Raw genomic sequence first — 12,767 nt, 5'->3', positions numbered from 1 at the left:
CAAGAAAAGGGGATAACACCAGGGGGAAAATGGCCTAGGGCTTTTCTTTGAAGAGTTGGGGGGGCAGAGGTAACAAATTTTAGGGGAAAAGCAACACCTATGTAATTAAAAAAATAAGCTTTCTTTCTCTAGAGGAATTTTCTTAGTTTGGGAGCATAAAAATATACAGAACATTTGGCTTTATTCACAAGGTATTTTATGAAAACTCAGGAATAACTTTGAATTTTTGGGAAACCAACAACATTCTCAAAATGTTGATAATCAATTTTATTGTGCACTTCTGCGCCCTGCCTCCATGGTCCCACCACTAGGTCCCCTCTCCTCCACAGTCACGATGTTCCTCCCTGCGTTCAAACACTGGTCTCTTGCTGTATTTCCTTAATTTGATCTTGGTGACATGAAAGATGTATTATGAAATGAGCTTCAAAAGGGCTCAGTGCACTGGCTTGTTGGATTTCTTGGGCCTGCAGGGAGCTCGAAACAGATTTTCAGCCTTCCTGAGCCCAAGGGGCTCCTCCCCACCCCTCTCCTCCGTGAAGCTCTCCTGCCTCACTGGGGCAGGTTACACACTCAGGCTCTGCAGTCACAGCCTTGGTTTCTGAATCTTGGTTCTGTCATTTACTAGTTCTGGCACTCTGGGCAAGAGACTAAGCCAAGCCTCAGTTTCCAAATCTGTAAAATAGGGATATTTACAGACTGACCCTTAGGGCTGCTGTGCTAACGCAATTGAATGATGAGCACTTAGTACTCAACAAACAGTAGCCATGATTCATGCTGTTATTGGAATCATCTGAACATTCCCCACCTCCCCCACCACACCAGCCTAGAATTCAGACACTGATGGAAGCACTAAGGAAGTTACCAGGAAACCCGAAGTTCTGAATTTAAGGAGGACTCTAAGAGCTCATCAATCCACACGGGTTTATCCAGGTCTAATAATCTATTTATTCCCATCCTCTCTGTCCTTTCTCCAAGGCCCCATGACCCAGAGTATAAAGTAACCCAGCAGGCACAAAACAATTAGAGAGCGGGCCAGTGGCTTTCCGATGCCGGAGATGGCATAAAAAGAGAAGGGGCCCTCAAGGCCAACCTCTCGGGCAGGCCTGTGTGAGTGGAAGCTGAAGGAGGAGGAGAGCACCTTGGAGGAGCTCTAGCGGAGATGACATACCACTCCAGTTTTTGGCCATTTTGAACATGTTTGCTGCTCTGGCGTAGATTTCGCATGCTTCCTCTATTTTGGATGAGCCTCTGGGGAAAAAGGAAAGAAAAAAAGGAGACAATCTAGTCTGCTATCCAGGAGAAAGCAAGCATTCTGCTCCAGTGCCGGTATAGACATGCCCCTACCCCTCACCCTTCACCTGTGAAGCCAGCTTCCCGCAGGCCTCCTGAGTCTGTGGCTCCCACCCCTGCATACAATGGCACACTCAATTCGGGCAGACCGGCTCCCTCTGCGAGGACTGGGGTAGATACTGGGTGCTCGCTGGGGTTGTGGGGCGAAGAGTTCCTGACCCCACCACAACCCCAGGGTCTGACAGCCTCTTCTACTTCCTGCCTGGGATACTGGGGGCCCACTGGGTCCCAGGCACACTACAAATCCCCTTTCCCCGGGAGACTGCAAAGCATTCTGGGGGATTAGCCCAGTTTAAGACATCGTGTTGCTTTCGCAGAGGGAGCCTTAATTCTGTGCCTTGCAACCCTGGAGTGTGTCATTACCAGTTCAGGACTGGGCATACGTATCACACAGCCATACAAAGAGACGGAAAGCACTATTTTAAACTGTAGATATAAAATGTTCCCGTTTGTGTTTTAAAAAAAGAGGGTGGGCTGAGTGCGGTGGCTCATGGCTCCTGTAATCCCAACACTTTGGGAGGCCAAGGTGGGCGGACTGCTTGAGCTCACGAGTTCGAGACCAGCCTGGGCAACACGGCAAAACCCCACCTCTACAAAAAATACAAAAATTAGGAGGGTGTGATGGCGCACGCCTGTTAGTCCCAGCTACTAGAAAGGCTGATGTGGGAGGACTGCTTGAGCCCGGGAGGCGGAGGTTGCAGTGAGCCAAGATCAAGATCACACCACTGCACTCCAGCCTGGACAACGACAGAGCCAGACCTTATCTTAAAAAAAAAAAAAAAAGAGTGAGAAGAATAGAAACATACATGTTTATATAAACATAGGCTATTTCTGGACAAATACACAAAAACCTAGTAACAGCATTTTTCTCTAAGGTAGAGCCTGGAGAAGGAGGGCCAGGTGTGGGAGGCCAACTTATTCACTAGGCATCCCGCGTTTGTACTATCTGAATTTTTTTTTTAATTGTTTGCACATCTTTTCAAGAAAATATATATATACACACACACATAAACACACACACATATACACACACGCGTGTATATATGTGTGTGTATATGTATGTATGTGTATATATCTATACATAGATATATACACACACATATTTTTAAGTATTAGGATTTATATTCGGCCCTGTGGTCCAGAAATGAATTATATTTCCAGCAATTTATCCTAAAAAAACTAATAAGTTACAGGGATGTTCAGCAGATCATTATTTAAAACAGCAAAACCCCCCAAAAACTTAATGTCCAACAGTAGGAATACACTGGGAGATAGACAGAAATTTAAAAACATAAAGGGCACCCTGTTTGGGCAGCTTCACTCTGGCTTCTCGACCTCCACATGTACAAAATGAGCCTCCTCCTGACATGGGGGACCTCATTAGTACCTCAAACCTGTAAGTCCCACTGAATCCTTCTGCCGTTAATAATACAACCAAGCTGAGCCCGCGAGGTCTGTAGTCTCTGTAACTGCTCAAACTCCCATCATCCACATAATCAGTAGAATAAAATCCACACACTCAGGAGTCCCACCAAATGGATTTCAGGGTCTCTCTTCACTGACAGAACTAGTGTTGAGTCTATTTTTAAGGAAGAGAAAAGGGAGGGGTGGGTATTCTCCCATTCAAATCGTCCTCACCATCTCATCCCACACCCTGCGTCAACTGGCCCAATGCTGTACCTGGAAACTTGTCCATACCAACCCCAGCTGTGGAGGGGCTCAAAGGTAATTCTGGGAGCTGGGATGTGAGCATTCCTTCCCTCTGCACTGTGGATTCAGTGTGTCCAACCTGCCCATCCCTTTGAACCACATGAAGTGCTCATTTTATCAAATCAGAGTCCCACAGCCACACTCTCTGGGATTCACTCAGCAGGTCTGGATGGGGCCTGCAATTGAGATTTTTAACCACTGGGGTTTGGGGGGCCCAGGTAATTCAGCTGATCATGTGAGTTTGAGAAGGAAAAACTGACTGAGACTGACTATCTGGAAAGCAGCCACCAGCAATCAGGGGCCAGGCCTGGCAATGTCAGCAGGCAAATAAATGCCCCCAGGGCGGGTGGGCTGGTTGGGCCAGGGATCCTGGTCTCCTGAACCCACATCACACCAGGTAAATAATCCTCTGTCATCTTGTCAGATGAAAGCCTACTTCCTGTCTTCTGGGGCTGTGCTGATGCTATCCCCCACCCTCTGCTGTCCCCGGGAAGTGGCCTTGAGCAATGTGTTCTTCCCACACTTGCCCTGCTGCACCCCATCTTCCCTCACCCACGTCACCTCAGCCGGCCCAACACACCTTGGGCCTTGTTTGGAGTGACTTCTTTTTTCTTTTTCTTTTGGAGACAGAGTTTCGCTCTTGCCGCCCAGGCTGGAGTGCAGTGGCACGATCTCAGCTCACTGCAATCTCCGCCTCCCGGTTTCACGCCATTCTCCTGCCTCAGCCTCCCGAGTAGCTGGGACTACAGGTGCCCGCCACCTCGCCCGGCTAGTTTTTTGTATTTTTAGTAGAGATGGGGTTACACCGTGTTAGCCAGGATGGTCTCGATCTCCTGACCTTGTGATCCACCCGTCTCAGCCTCCCAAAGTGCTGGGATTACAGGCTTGAGCCACCGCGCCCGGCCGGAATGTTCTCTTAAAGGGACATTTTCACAGACCTTAATCACAGGTCTGCCCACCCCACAGATTCCCCAGCTCAGCCTTCCCTTCTTTTTGAGTGTGACTAAGTCCTATCCAGCTCCATGCACTCTCTGAAAAAGCTCAGTCCCCGGATGAGCAGAAATGACCCACGTCACTGAGTGGCCCACAGCAGGCAATCAACAACGAGCGGAGTCAGCCCCAGCCGGGTTTAGGTTTATTTCAGCTCAGCAGGACAGAGCAGACACAGGACAGACACAAAGTCTACCAGCTGCCAGGGGTGAAACTCTATGATCCCAGGCTAAGCACAGCCAACTCTGCATGGGGTCAATGATTCTAACCATGGGGTGGAAAGGCCAGAGGGATTAACACCTGCTCAGGCCCCAGGCCTGCCTCCTTCTTTCCCTGCACCCCATGGTTTTGCCCATTACCATGGCCAGGGGATGACAGGAGATCTCTGGAGTCCCATCCTATTCTTTTAGAAATGGGAGTGAAGTCCCCAAAGGGGGAAAGTGACGTGCCTAGGTTCCAGTGGAAGATCCTGAAGAAGCCATTCACATACTCATTTATTCACCTGGGGAACAGGTATCCCAGCATTTATTATGTGCCAGGAGATAACAACAGTACATGAAAGGAAAAGTTAGCTGGGCCTCCTCTCCTGAGGGCCTGGGTGGCAGTGCATGTGACAGCTGACTGTCCCTCCCCCACTGACCTCCCCCAAGCTGCCTCTGCTTCACTCCTCCCATCCCACGGCTCTGAGCCGCTCTGGGAATAGAGGGAACTGGTTTGGGCTGCCTGATGCAGGGCTGTCTATAATTACCCGCTCAGCTTTGCTCTCTCCCCCTCCAAGGCGGAGGAAGGAGTCTCAGGTCTCCCAAACACAGCCACCAACCTCAGCGACTGCCATATGGAAGGCTAGGCGCTGCCAGGAATGCACAGACACCCGGTGGGACCTGGGCCAGGGGGTACTGCAGGGCAGAGTCTCAGCCCCCTCCTTCCTTCCTCCATCCACCAGGCACTTCCTGGCTGCCAGAAATACACCATGCCCTGACCCACCACCTGCAGCTCCCGAAGGACCTCACGAGGTAGGGTGGACAAAGTCAGGCCCCCATTTTGGGTCCTGGACTCACTCTATTTCTCTTGCCTCTCTGGAAGCCACAGGCACAGGCCTATGGCTTCCTCCTCAGACTTAAGGCCCACTGCACCAAGTCTCCAGTCAGCACCCTCAGTGGGGAAGGTGCCCTAGGGCCTGTCACATGCCTGTGAGCCCACCTCCTGCATGGCTCTCAAGACCACGCGCCTTAATCACAGCTGGCGCATGGCGCTCCCTGCCTCCCGGGCACTCCCCCGAAAGGAGCCCATAGCTCTTCACAAGAGCCCTTTGGGTGCTGCCCTTGCTTTAAAGGGGAGGAAGCTGGGGCTCAGAGAGGGTGGAGGGCTTGCCCAAGCTTACCCTGCCAGCAAGCAACAGGGCTGGGAAAGAGGACTGGGGCCCTGGGGATCCACTGCTGCCCTTGCCTCTCACTCAGTGATCAGGAAGGCTTCTCTCCCCATGCCCAAGAGTTCTCGGAAAAATGAGGAGGGAGGACAAGGTCCCTGCCTGCCCCCCGCCGCTCCTCTAGATTAAACAAGCCAAGGAACCTGTACCGCCGAGGCTTCCCTCATCTCACAAGCAGAGGCTGCTCTCTGCTGGAGCTGCGTGGAGCATCCTCTAGGCAAAAGAGGATGAATTAAGTCAGCCCCCTACTGAGCCTGCCAGTAACAAGACAGCAGGCAGAAGGAACGTCAGAAAAAGTTAAGGCTGCCTGTGGTGCAGGGTCCACCCTGGCACAGGGAGCCGGGGGCCACCAGCCCTGCTAGTCCATTGACTGCACTGGAGCTGGGCGCTGCTAGAGGCTCAGCATCCTGAAGGCACCACCACCAGTATCACCTGGAAGTGCGAAACCACCAGCTGCCTCCCGCCACTCTGCAGTGGGCCCTGCCTGACCAAGCAGGGTATGAGTTCCTGCGGGGCAGGGCCTGGGCCCAGCTTCGCTTTCCCATCTCTCCACAGTGCTGGCACAGGCCCCGGTTAACAACGGTGAAAGGATAAAGTGTCACAGGCTAACTGCCCGGCTCTGAAATCACCACAGGACCCTCTTGTGACATGACTGACTGGGCGAGGACAAGGGGTAGAAAGAGAATGACTTTGGGGTGGCGAGACCTGGGCTGAAGTTCATTTCAGGTACTTTGCTAAGGGTCCAACCAGGGGCTAGTTATCCCTAAGGCTTTTTTTTTTTTTTTTAAATAAGAGATGGGGTCTCCCTGTGTTGCCCAGGCTGGTCTCGAACCCGTGGGCTCAAGCAATCCTCCTGCCTCTGCTTCCCAAAGTGCTGAGATTCCATTCTTTATCTATAAAATGGCAGTGTGGCTGGCCACAGTGGCTCACACCTATAATCCCAGAGTTTTGGGAGGCCGAAGGAGGAGGGTTGCTTGATCTCAAGAGTGTGACACCAGCCTGGGCAACACAGTGAGACCCCAACTCTACTAAAAATTAGCCAGGCATGGTGGCATATGCCTACAGTCCCAGCTACTTGGGAGGCTGAGGTGAGAGGATCACTTGAGCCCAGGAGTTGAGCCCAGGAGATGGAGACTGCAATGAGCTACAATCATGCCACTGCCCTCCAGCCTGGGCGACAGACAGAGACCCTGTCTCTCAAAAATGAAAAATGAAATAAAATGGAGACAATGAATCTGGCCTGGGAGGAGTCTTTGTGAGGATTAGATATGACACACATTCAATACTTGGCACAGAGAGCAGAATGGAAGAGGTGCTCAAATGGTTGCCACTATACAAAGGAAGAGAAATACGCTCAAAGGGGTGCCTGCCACCCGGCAATAGGAATTCTAGAGAGTTGCTTGTGGTGGTAAAAATAAAATAAAATAAATGCTGACAGTAGTCAGACAGGCCTGGCCTCAGTGCCAGATCATCGCGTGCCAGCCTGCATTTCCTCATGTGTAACTAGGGATAAGACTCCACACCTTGCAGTGCTGCTGAAGCATGAGCAATCTTGCAGGCAGCACCCCACGGCGTGCCCAGCAGAGAGCTGGTCACACCACAAGCACTCAGTAAACAAGAGCATCCCTCTCATCAGGCCTCGCTGAGGACCGATTCCAGGCACACTTCCCTACTTCAGAATCGCAGCATGGGCTTCATCTCCACCCCAGATTTGCTAAGTGCTGCTTCTCCTTTGGTTTCCAGAGTCCTGGCCTCCCACCACCCTCCCCCTTACTGCACAATGCTCAAAATACATACAGGCCCACGGCCCTTCAAGATGATAAGCTCAGAGCCAGGACCTCACCTGCCACACGGCACACAGCCTGGCATGTGCTCTGTCTCTTATTTTCTTATACGGATGCCCCCCTGCACCCCACTGGGATTACATTTCACCACAGACCAAGGGCGAATGTGCTTCCTTTTCCTTAAAAGGTGTTCTCAAAGACCCTTGTCTTTCAGGAGCCCCATCCCAAAAAGGAGACAGAAATGTTTGTACAGCCAGGCAGCAAAGTTCCACCCATCAGGAAAGCCAGGAATTCTCAGATTCCCCAGAAACCTTGTGTGCTCTCAGGAAAGACTCCACTCTGAGACTGGACAAGAGATGCCAAGTTTTCAGTTGTGGATCCTGGCAGCTGGCAGGGCACTGTGATTCACCAGGGTGCCCACTGGAAATGGTGCCGGGGTCTCTGCACACTTTGCAGAGAAAGGTGGTCTCGAGGGAAATCTGGAAGCTCATGCCCACACCAGTCTCAGCCAAGATCCCATGCAGGCCCTATACAGACAAGCTGGCCCTCCCATGGTCCCGCAGTTACTGCCTACAGGTAGTTCAAACAGGAACTGATTTGTCAAGATCTGATCTTAGGAATGCACTGTTTGTATACAGAACACCCTGCCACCTATTTCTCCAGCACTTCTAGCTCAACTTCCAATGACAATACCTACTAATAAAGATGACAGTGAGCCCTTAATAAACATTACCAGAGCCAGGCACCGTGCTCCCACCACCTCCCACGCATCGTCTCATTTATCTTTAGAACCACCCGAGGAAACAGTTGACTAGGATTTTCATTTCACAGATGAAGAAACTCCCTCTACACGTTTTTATCCAAGAGGAAGGAAGTTTTTATTTTGACTGTTTTGGCGGCAGGGGAGGTGGCCAGGAGACATCAGGGATGAGGAAAAGCCCCAGGGAACAGAGCTGCCATTCGATCCCCAGAAGCCACACGATCCCCAAAGGGCACAGCAGGCACTCTGGATTTACCAGGAGACATGCAGCAGGGAGGAGGAACTAGTACGCCTGGACTCAGCCATCCCCTTCTGCTGCTTGCTCACTGTGCTGTAGTTAGGAAGTCTCCGTCTTTTTGCTTCCAGAGCAGAAGTTTGAGCTGCACCCCCATCACCAAGGGGAGGAACAGGGATGGCTTTGAGCTTCTCCTAACTGGCTGGTGCTGTCGCCCTCAGTGGCTGCTGGTACATCAAAGCCCCCTAGCGTCTGGCAGCCCAGAAATAATGAAGAGCAAGGGCGGCGTCTAAGCACCGAAGCGGGGGACAGCCTTGCGTCCCAGGTGAAGGCTGACTTGCCCTTTGACAGGAGCAGAGGACCCTCAATGTGGGACGCTATCATTGCTGGGATTCCCAAAGGGGAAGGGAGAGGCACCAAGGACAAGCTGAGGCCCAACACTCCCTTCTCCAGTCCCAGCAGCTACCAAGGACCTGAATAAAGGTGGGTTATGAAATGCTGAACTCAAGCAAACCCAGATCAGAGAGGAGGAGGTGCCTGAGTGATTCCCACCCGTCAAACAGGTCCTCCCAAGCTGGCCTCTGACTGTGCTCCCAGCTCCCAGGCACGCAAGCTCCAGTCAGGCCAGCCTCCCATCCTCCCCGCCCTCTGCCCTCACCTCACTCACACCCCCACAGCACCAGGTCAGCTCCTCTGGGAGCTGGAAGGAACTGAGATGAACACACCGGCTCTTTTTTTCAAATACTTGGAGAAAACGGCCATGGGACGACAGTTAAGAGGGTAGCGGCTTTCCAACACACCTAGTTTGCCAACATCCTTCCTAAATGTAGTGCCCAGAGATGGTCATGAACCTTGAGGAGAAACTACCGAGGTAGCACAGCAAAGGGGCTAAGTGAGAAGGCTCTGGATCACACAGAACCGTGTTTGAATGCCACCTCTCCCACTTACCATGTGGCTGGGCAAGTAAGTCAACTTCTCTAAGCCCCCAAGTTTCTCTACCTCCACGTGGATTTTGTGAGGACTAAATCCATACCATCCATCAGCAGGTTGAGCCTGGCCCAGGCCTGGGTCCGAGTCAGAGCGAGCACTTAATAACCTGCATCTGCTAGTATTACCGGCACTGCAACAGCCTCCTGCTGTCACTCTCCCCCACACCAGCTGCTGCAGTCCTTTCTAGAAGGCAAACAGGAGCTCTCCAGGATGGGCCTCCCTTAGCCTCCTCGGAGCTCTCCAGTGCCTCCTCCAGGCCCAGCTCTTGCTCACCAGGCCTTCCTTGTCTGGCCTCATCTGCCGCTTCCACCTTTATGGTCTAACGTGGAACTCCCTGTGTTTCATCTTCCTAAGGCATACTCCCTCTTAATCCCTGCCTGGAGTGCTGCTCCCTGCCAGAGGGCACCCAGAACTCCTGTTCATGCCCCCGGGGTTGGGGCCTCTTCCCCAGGAAGCCATTTCTGATCCATCAGGATCTCAGTTCCCTGTCTTTCCAGGCAGAACCTCCCCTCACGCTAGATCTCTGTTGCACCATCCCTGCTGCCTAGAGCACCCTCCCCGGCCCCACTCCCCAGCAAGTCCTTGGGGTCCTTGGGGCCTAGCTCACTCCTCACCATGAGCCTCCCCCTGGTTCACGCTGCTTCCTCTGAGCTCAGACAGTCACAGGAATGACATAATCGAGCCCTTCCTTACAGTAGGTAATTCCGCTTTACTAGTGTTTGCTGTGCATGCTGCCTTCCCAACCAGGTAGCAAGTGCCTTGGGGCTGACTTAGCTGCTCCCTCCAAGCACACAGTCCAACAGCCCACTAATCCCAGGGCCAAAGGGACCAGACACCCAGAGCCACCCAGGAAAACTATCACCAAAAATCCAGCTCGTGGCCCCACCCCCAAACACAGCATTTGAACTTCTCCCCTTGTGAAGAAAAAGAAAACACACACACACCCTCTGTCTCCTCGCAGCCTCTAAAATAAAACATTTTTTCACCTAATCAATACAGTCCATCAGCCCCAGATGTTTCTCCACACCAGGCAATTCACCATCATGTTCTTCAAGTTCTTTTGCTAAACATTATCCAACCTCAAACAAGGGGTGTGGCCCAGAGCCCTTTTCCTGTTCCTTCCTCTCTTGGAAAGATCCCTCCCCTTTGTGTCTTACCAGCCTCTGCCAGGCTCCTACCCCAGTCTCTTCCCATCCCCAGGCCCTCCTCCCAAACCCCCTTCTCCAGCCTTCTGCAGACACTCCCAGTCCCACCAACTTCCCCAGGCTCTGCTTCTGAGGGGCCACCACAGACCGTTCTCTCTACAAGTCCACTAGTCCTTTCCCAGTCCTCCCCTCAGTTTCCACAGCCTCCCCTTGACCCTTTCGGGTCCCCTCATCAGCACAGATCCCACCCCCCCACACACCACCACCACCTGCCAAACTCCCTTTACTTCCTCTGCCCAGAGCCTCATGCTCCTCTCAACCCTACTAAGTCTTCGTGGATCCCTTTACTGTTCTCTTTCAGCTCCTCTTAGCACACTCATGTTTCTGTCTCTCCCTCTCCTGACCCCTCCCAGACCTCTCCTCTCGGGCGCCCACCTTGAACCCCATCAGCTCTCTGCACACTCCAAACCTGTTTCCTTCTGGGAAGTCACATTAACAACAGCTAACACTCTCAGAGATGTAACTCCACGCCAGGCTCAATTCTAACACTCACAGCAAATGGGAGGCAGGTTAGATTTGTGATCTCCTTTAACAGGGAGACTAAACCATTTACCCAAAGTCATGAAGTAAGTGGCAGAGCCACATTTCAAACTTGGGCTCTTAACACTTCTAAGCCACTAAAAGTATCACAGGATGGTGGTGTCAGCTTTTAGGAGCTACCGTGAGTTTTATGCCATGTCATATGCATTAGTTCTGTCTCCCAAGCCTTTTCCCATCCCTCTTCTCAGCATGTTCCTGTCATCCCCATTACTTGAGGATCACACATCAGGAATTTGATCCCCAGTTTTGATTCTCTCAGTCCCCGTCTCTCCCTGTCATCCCTCCATCTCCTTGGCCAAGCCACCACCACGCGTTCCCCCACCCAGGAGTCTCCAGCCTCAACCCAGGCCTCCTCAGGTTTTTTTCTTTCCTTTTTTTTTTTTTTTGAAACGGAGTCCCACTCACTTGCCAGGCTGTAGTGCAGTGCAGAGGTGCGATCTCGGCTCACTGCAACCTCCGCCTCCTGGGTTCAAGTGATTCTCCCGCCCCAGCCTCCCGAGTAGCTGGGATTACAGGCACCCGCCACCAGGCCCAGCTAATTTTTGTATCTTTAGTAGAGACCGGGTTTCACCATGTTGGTCAGGCTGGTCTCGAACTCCTGGCCTCAGATGATCTGCTCACCTCGGCCTCCCAAAGTGCTGAGACCGCCACAGTCTTGACTCCATCATCCCGGTTCCTCCGCTCAGCTGTCCTTAAACTAGTCACTGCTAACCAGGGTCGTACTGACCCCAGGCACCCCCGACACTTCAGACGCGGCTCACCGCTCCTAGGATTATCTAAGCCCTGAGCCCCTCCGCCTGGTGTCAGCCCCCTTCAGCCTTCACCCTCACTGCCCAGGGCCCACGCAAATCCACTGCCCCGGGGGATGAAAAGGTCAGTCCCTCGGGTAGGCGTCCTCAGCCCCAGGCCCCATCACTGCCGCCTGAGAGCCTTCACATTCCCCTAGAGCTCTGAAAAGCCTCGGGACCTGGCTTATCTCCCGGACTCCCTCCCTCCCCCCAAGCCGGTCCCCTCCAAAGCTTCAGGACGTATTCCCTCAGTTCACGTTCTCCCCCTCCCGCTAGCCTGTCTTCGGCCTGGGTCCCCTTCCTCGCCTCAAGATAGTGTCGCCTCTGTCCGTGTGTCCTCAGCCCAAATCCCTTCCGCCATGTCAGACCGTCTCTCCTCAAACCGTGTTGCCCCGGCCCAGGCTCTTGGCCCTCAGCCTGTGTCGCCTCTGCCGCCTCAGGCCATGTCACCTCAATCCAGGTTCCTCTCCGTCCCCTCGGCCCGAGCTCTGCGTGCCCTAACCCGCCACCTCCGACCGTGACTCCTTCGTCCTCTCAGCCTAGGTCCCGGCCGACCCCTCAGCCCAGTTCTCACCCAAAGAGGCCAGAGAAGAAGGACTGCGAGTTCTTCACTTTGCGCTCCGCCTCGGCCAACAGCGCCATCGCCTCCGCTTCTTTCCCGGAATTGTCCATGGCGGCCACAAAAGGACTCAGCAAAGCGCCCGACACTAGCCCTGGAAAGACTCAGCCGCGGCCGGGCCGCGGAACACAGATCGGGAGAAGTCGCCCGGCTGCGTTGACGTCGCACCGGCGCGCGGCGCCTGCGGCCCGGAATCACGTGACTCGCGCTGGCCAACCAGAGGCCTCGTAGCGCGGCGCCCTCTCCGCCGGCCACGCCCCCACTAGCCGCCGCACGCAGCGCGTGACTCGGGACCCCCAATCGGCGTCCCAAGACCTCAACGCATGCGCACACACAGGACAACGGCGCCCCACTTTCTCCCCAGCGCTCT

At 53.3% G+C, this 12,767-nt stretch overlaps 1 protein-coding gene across 2 annotated transcripts in view; it reads right to left on the bottom strand.

The window, feature by feature from the left end:
- The window catches only part of NAPA (NSF attachment protein alpha), a 27,168-nt gene extending 14,401 nt beyond the window's left edge, over nt 1-12,767 (bottom strand). The window contains exons 1-2 of one of the 2 annotated variants that reach the window (XM_023182230.2): nt 12,353-12,767; nt 1,169-1,248 (exon numbers count right to left, since the gene is read on the bottom strand). In XM_023182230.2, the coding sequence (XP_023037998.1) occupies nt 1,169-1,248; nt 12,353-12,450 (178 nt within the window). In that variant the 5' untranslated portion in view covers nt 12,451-12,767. The remainder of the gene's footprint in view (nt 1-1,168; nt 1,249-12,352) is intronic. The other variant, XM_023182232.2, reaches the window with a different exon arrangement.

The sequence above is a fragment of the Piliocolobus tephrosceles genome, chromosome 21 (genome assembly GCF_002776525.5).
Source record: "Piliocolobus tephrosceles isolate RC106 chromosome 21, ASM277652v3, whole genome shotgun sequence".
NCBI lineage: Eukaryota > Metazoa > Chordata > Mammalia > Primates > Cercopithecidae > Piliocolobus > Piliocolobus tephrosceles.
This window is presented reverse-complemented; position numbering and strand designations above follow the sequence as displayed.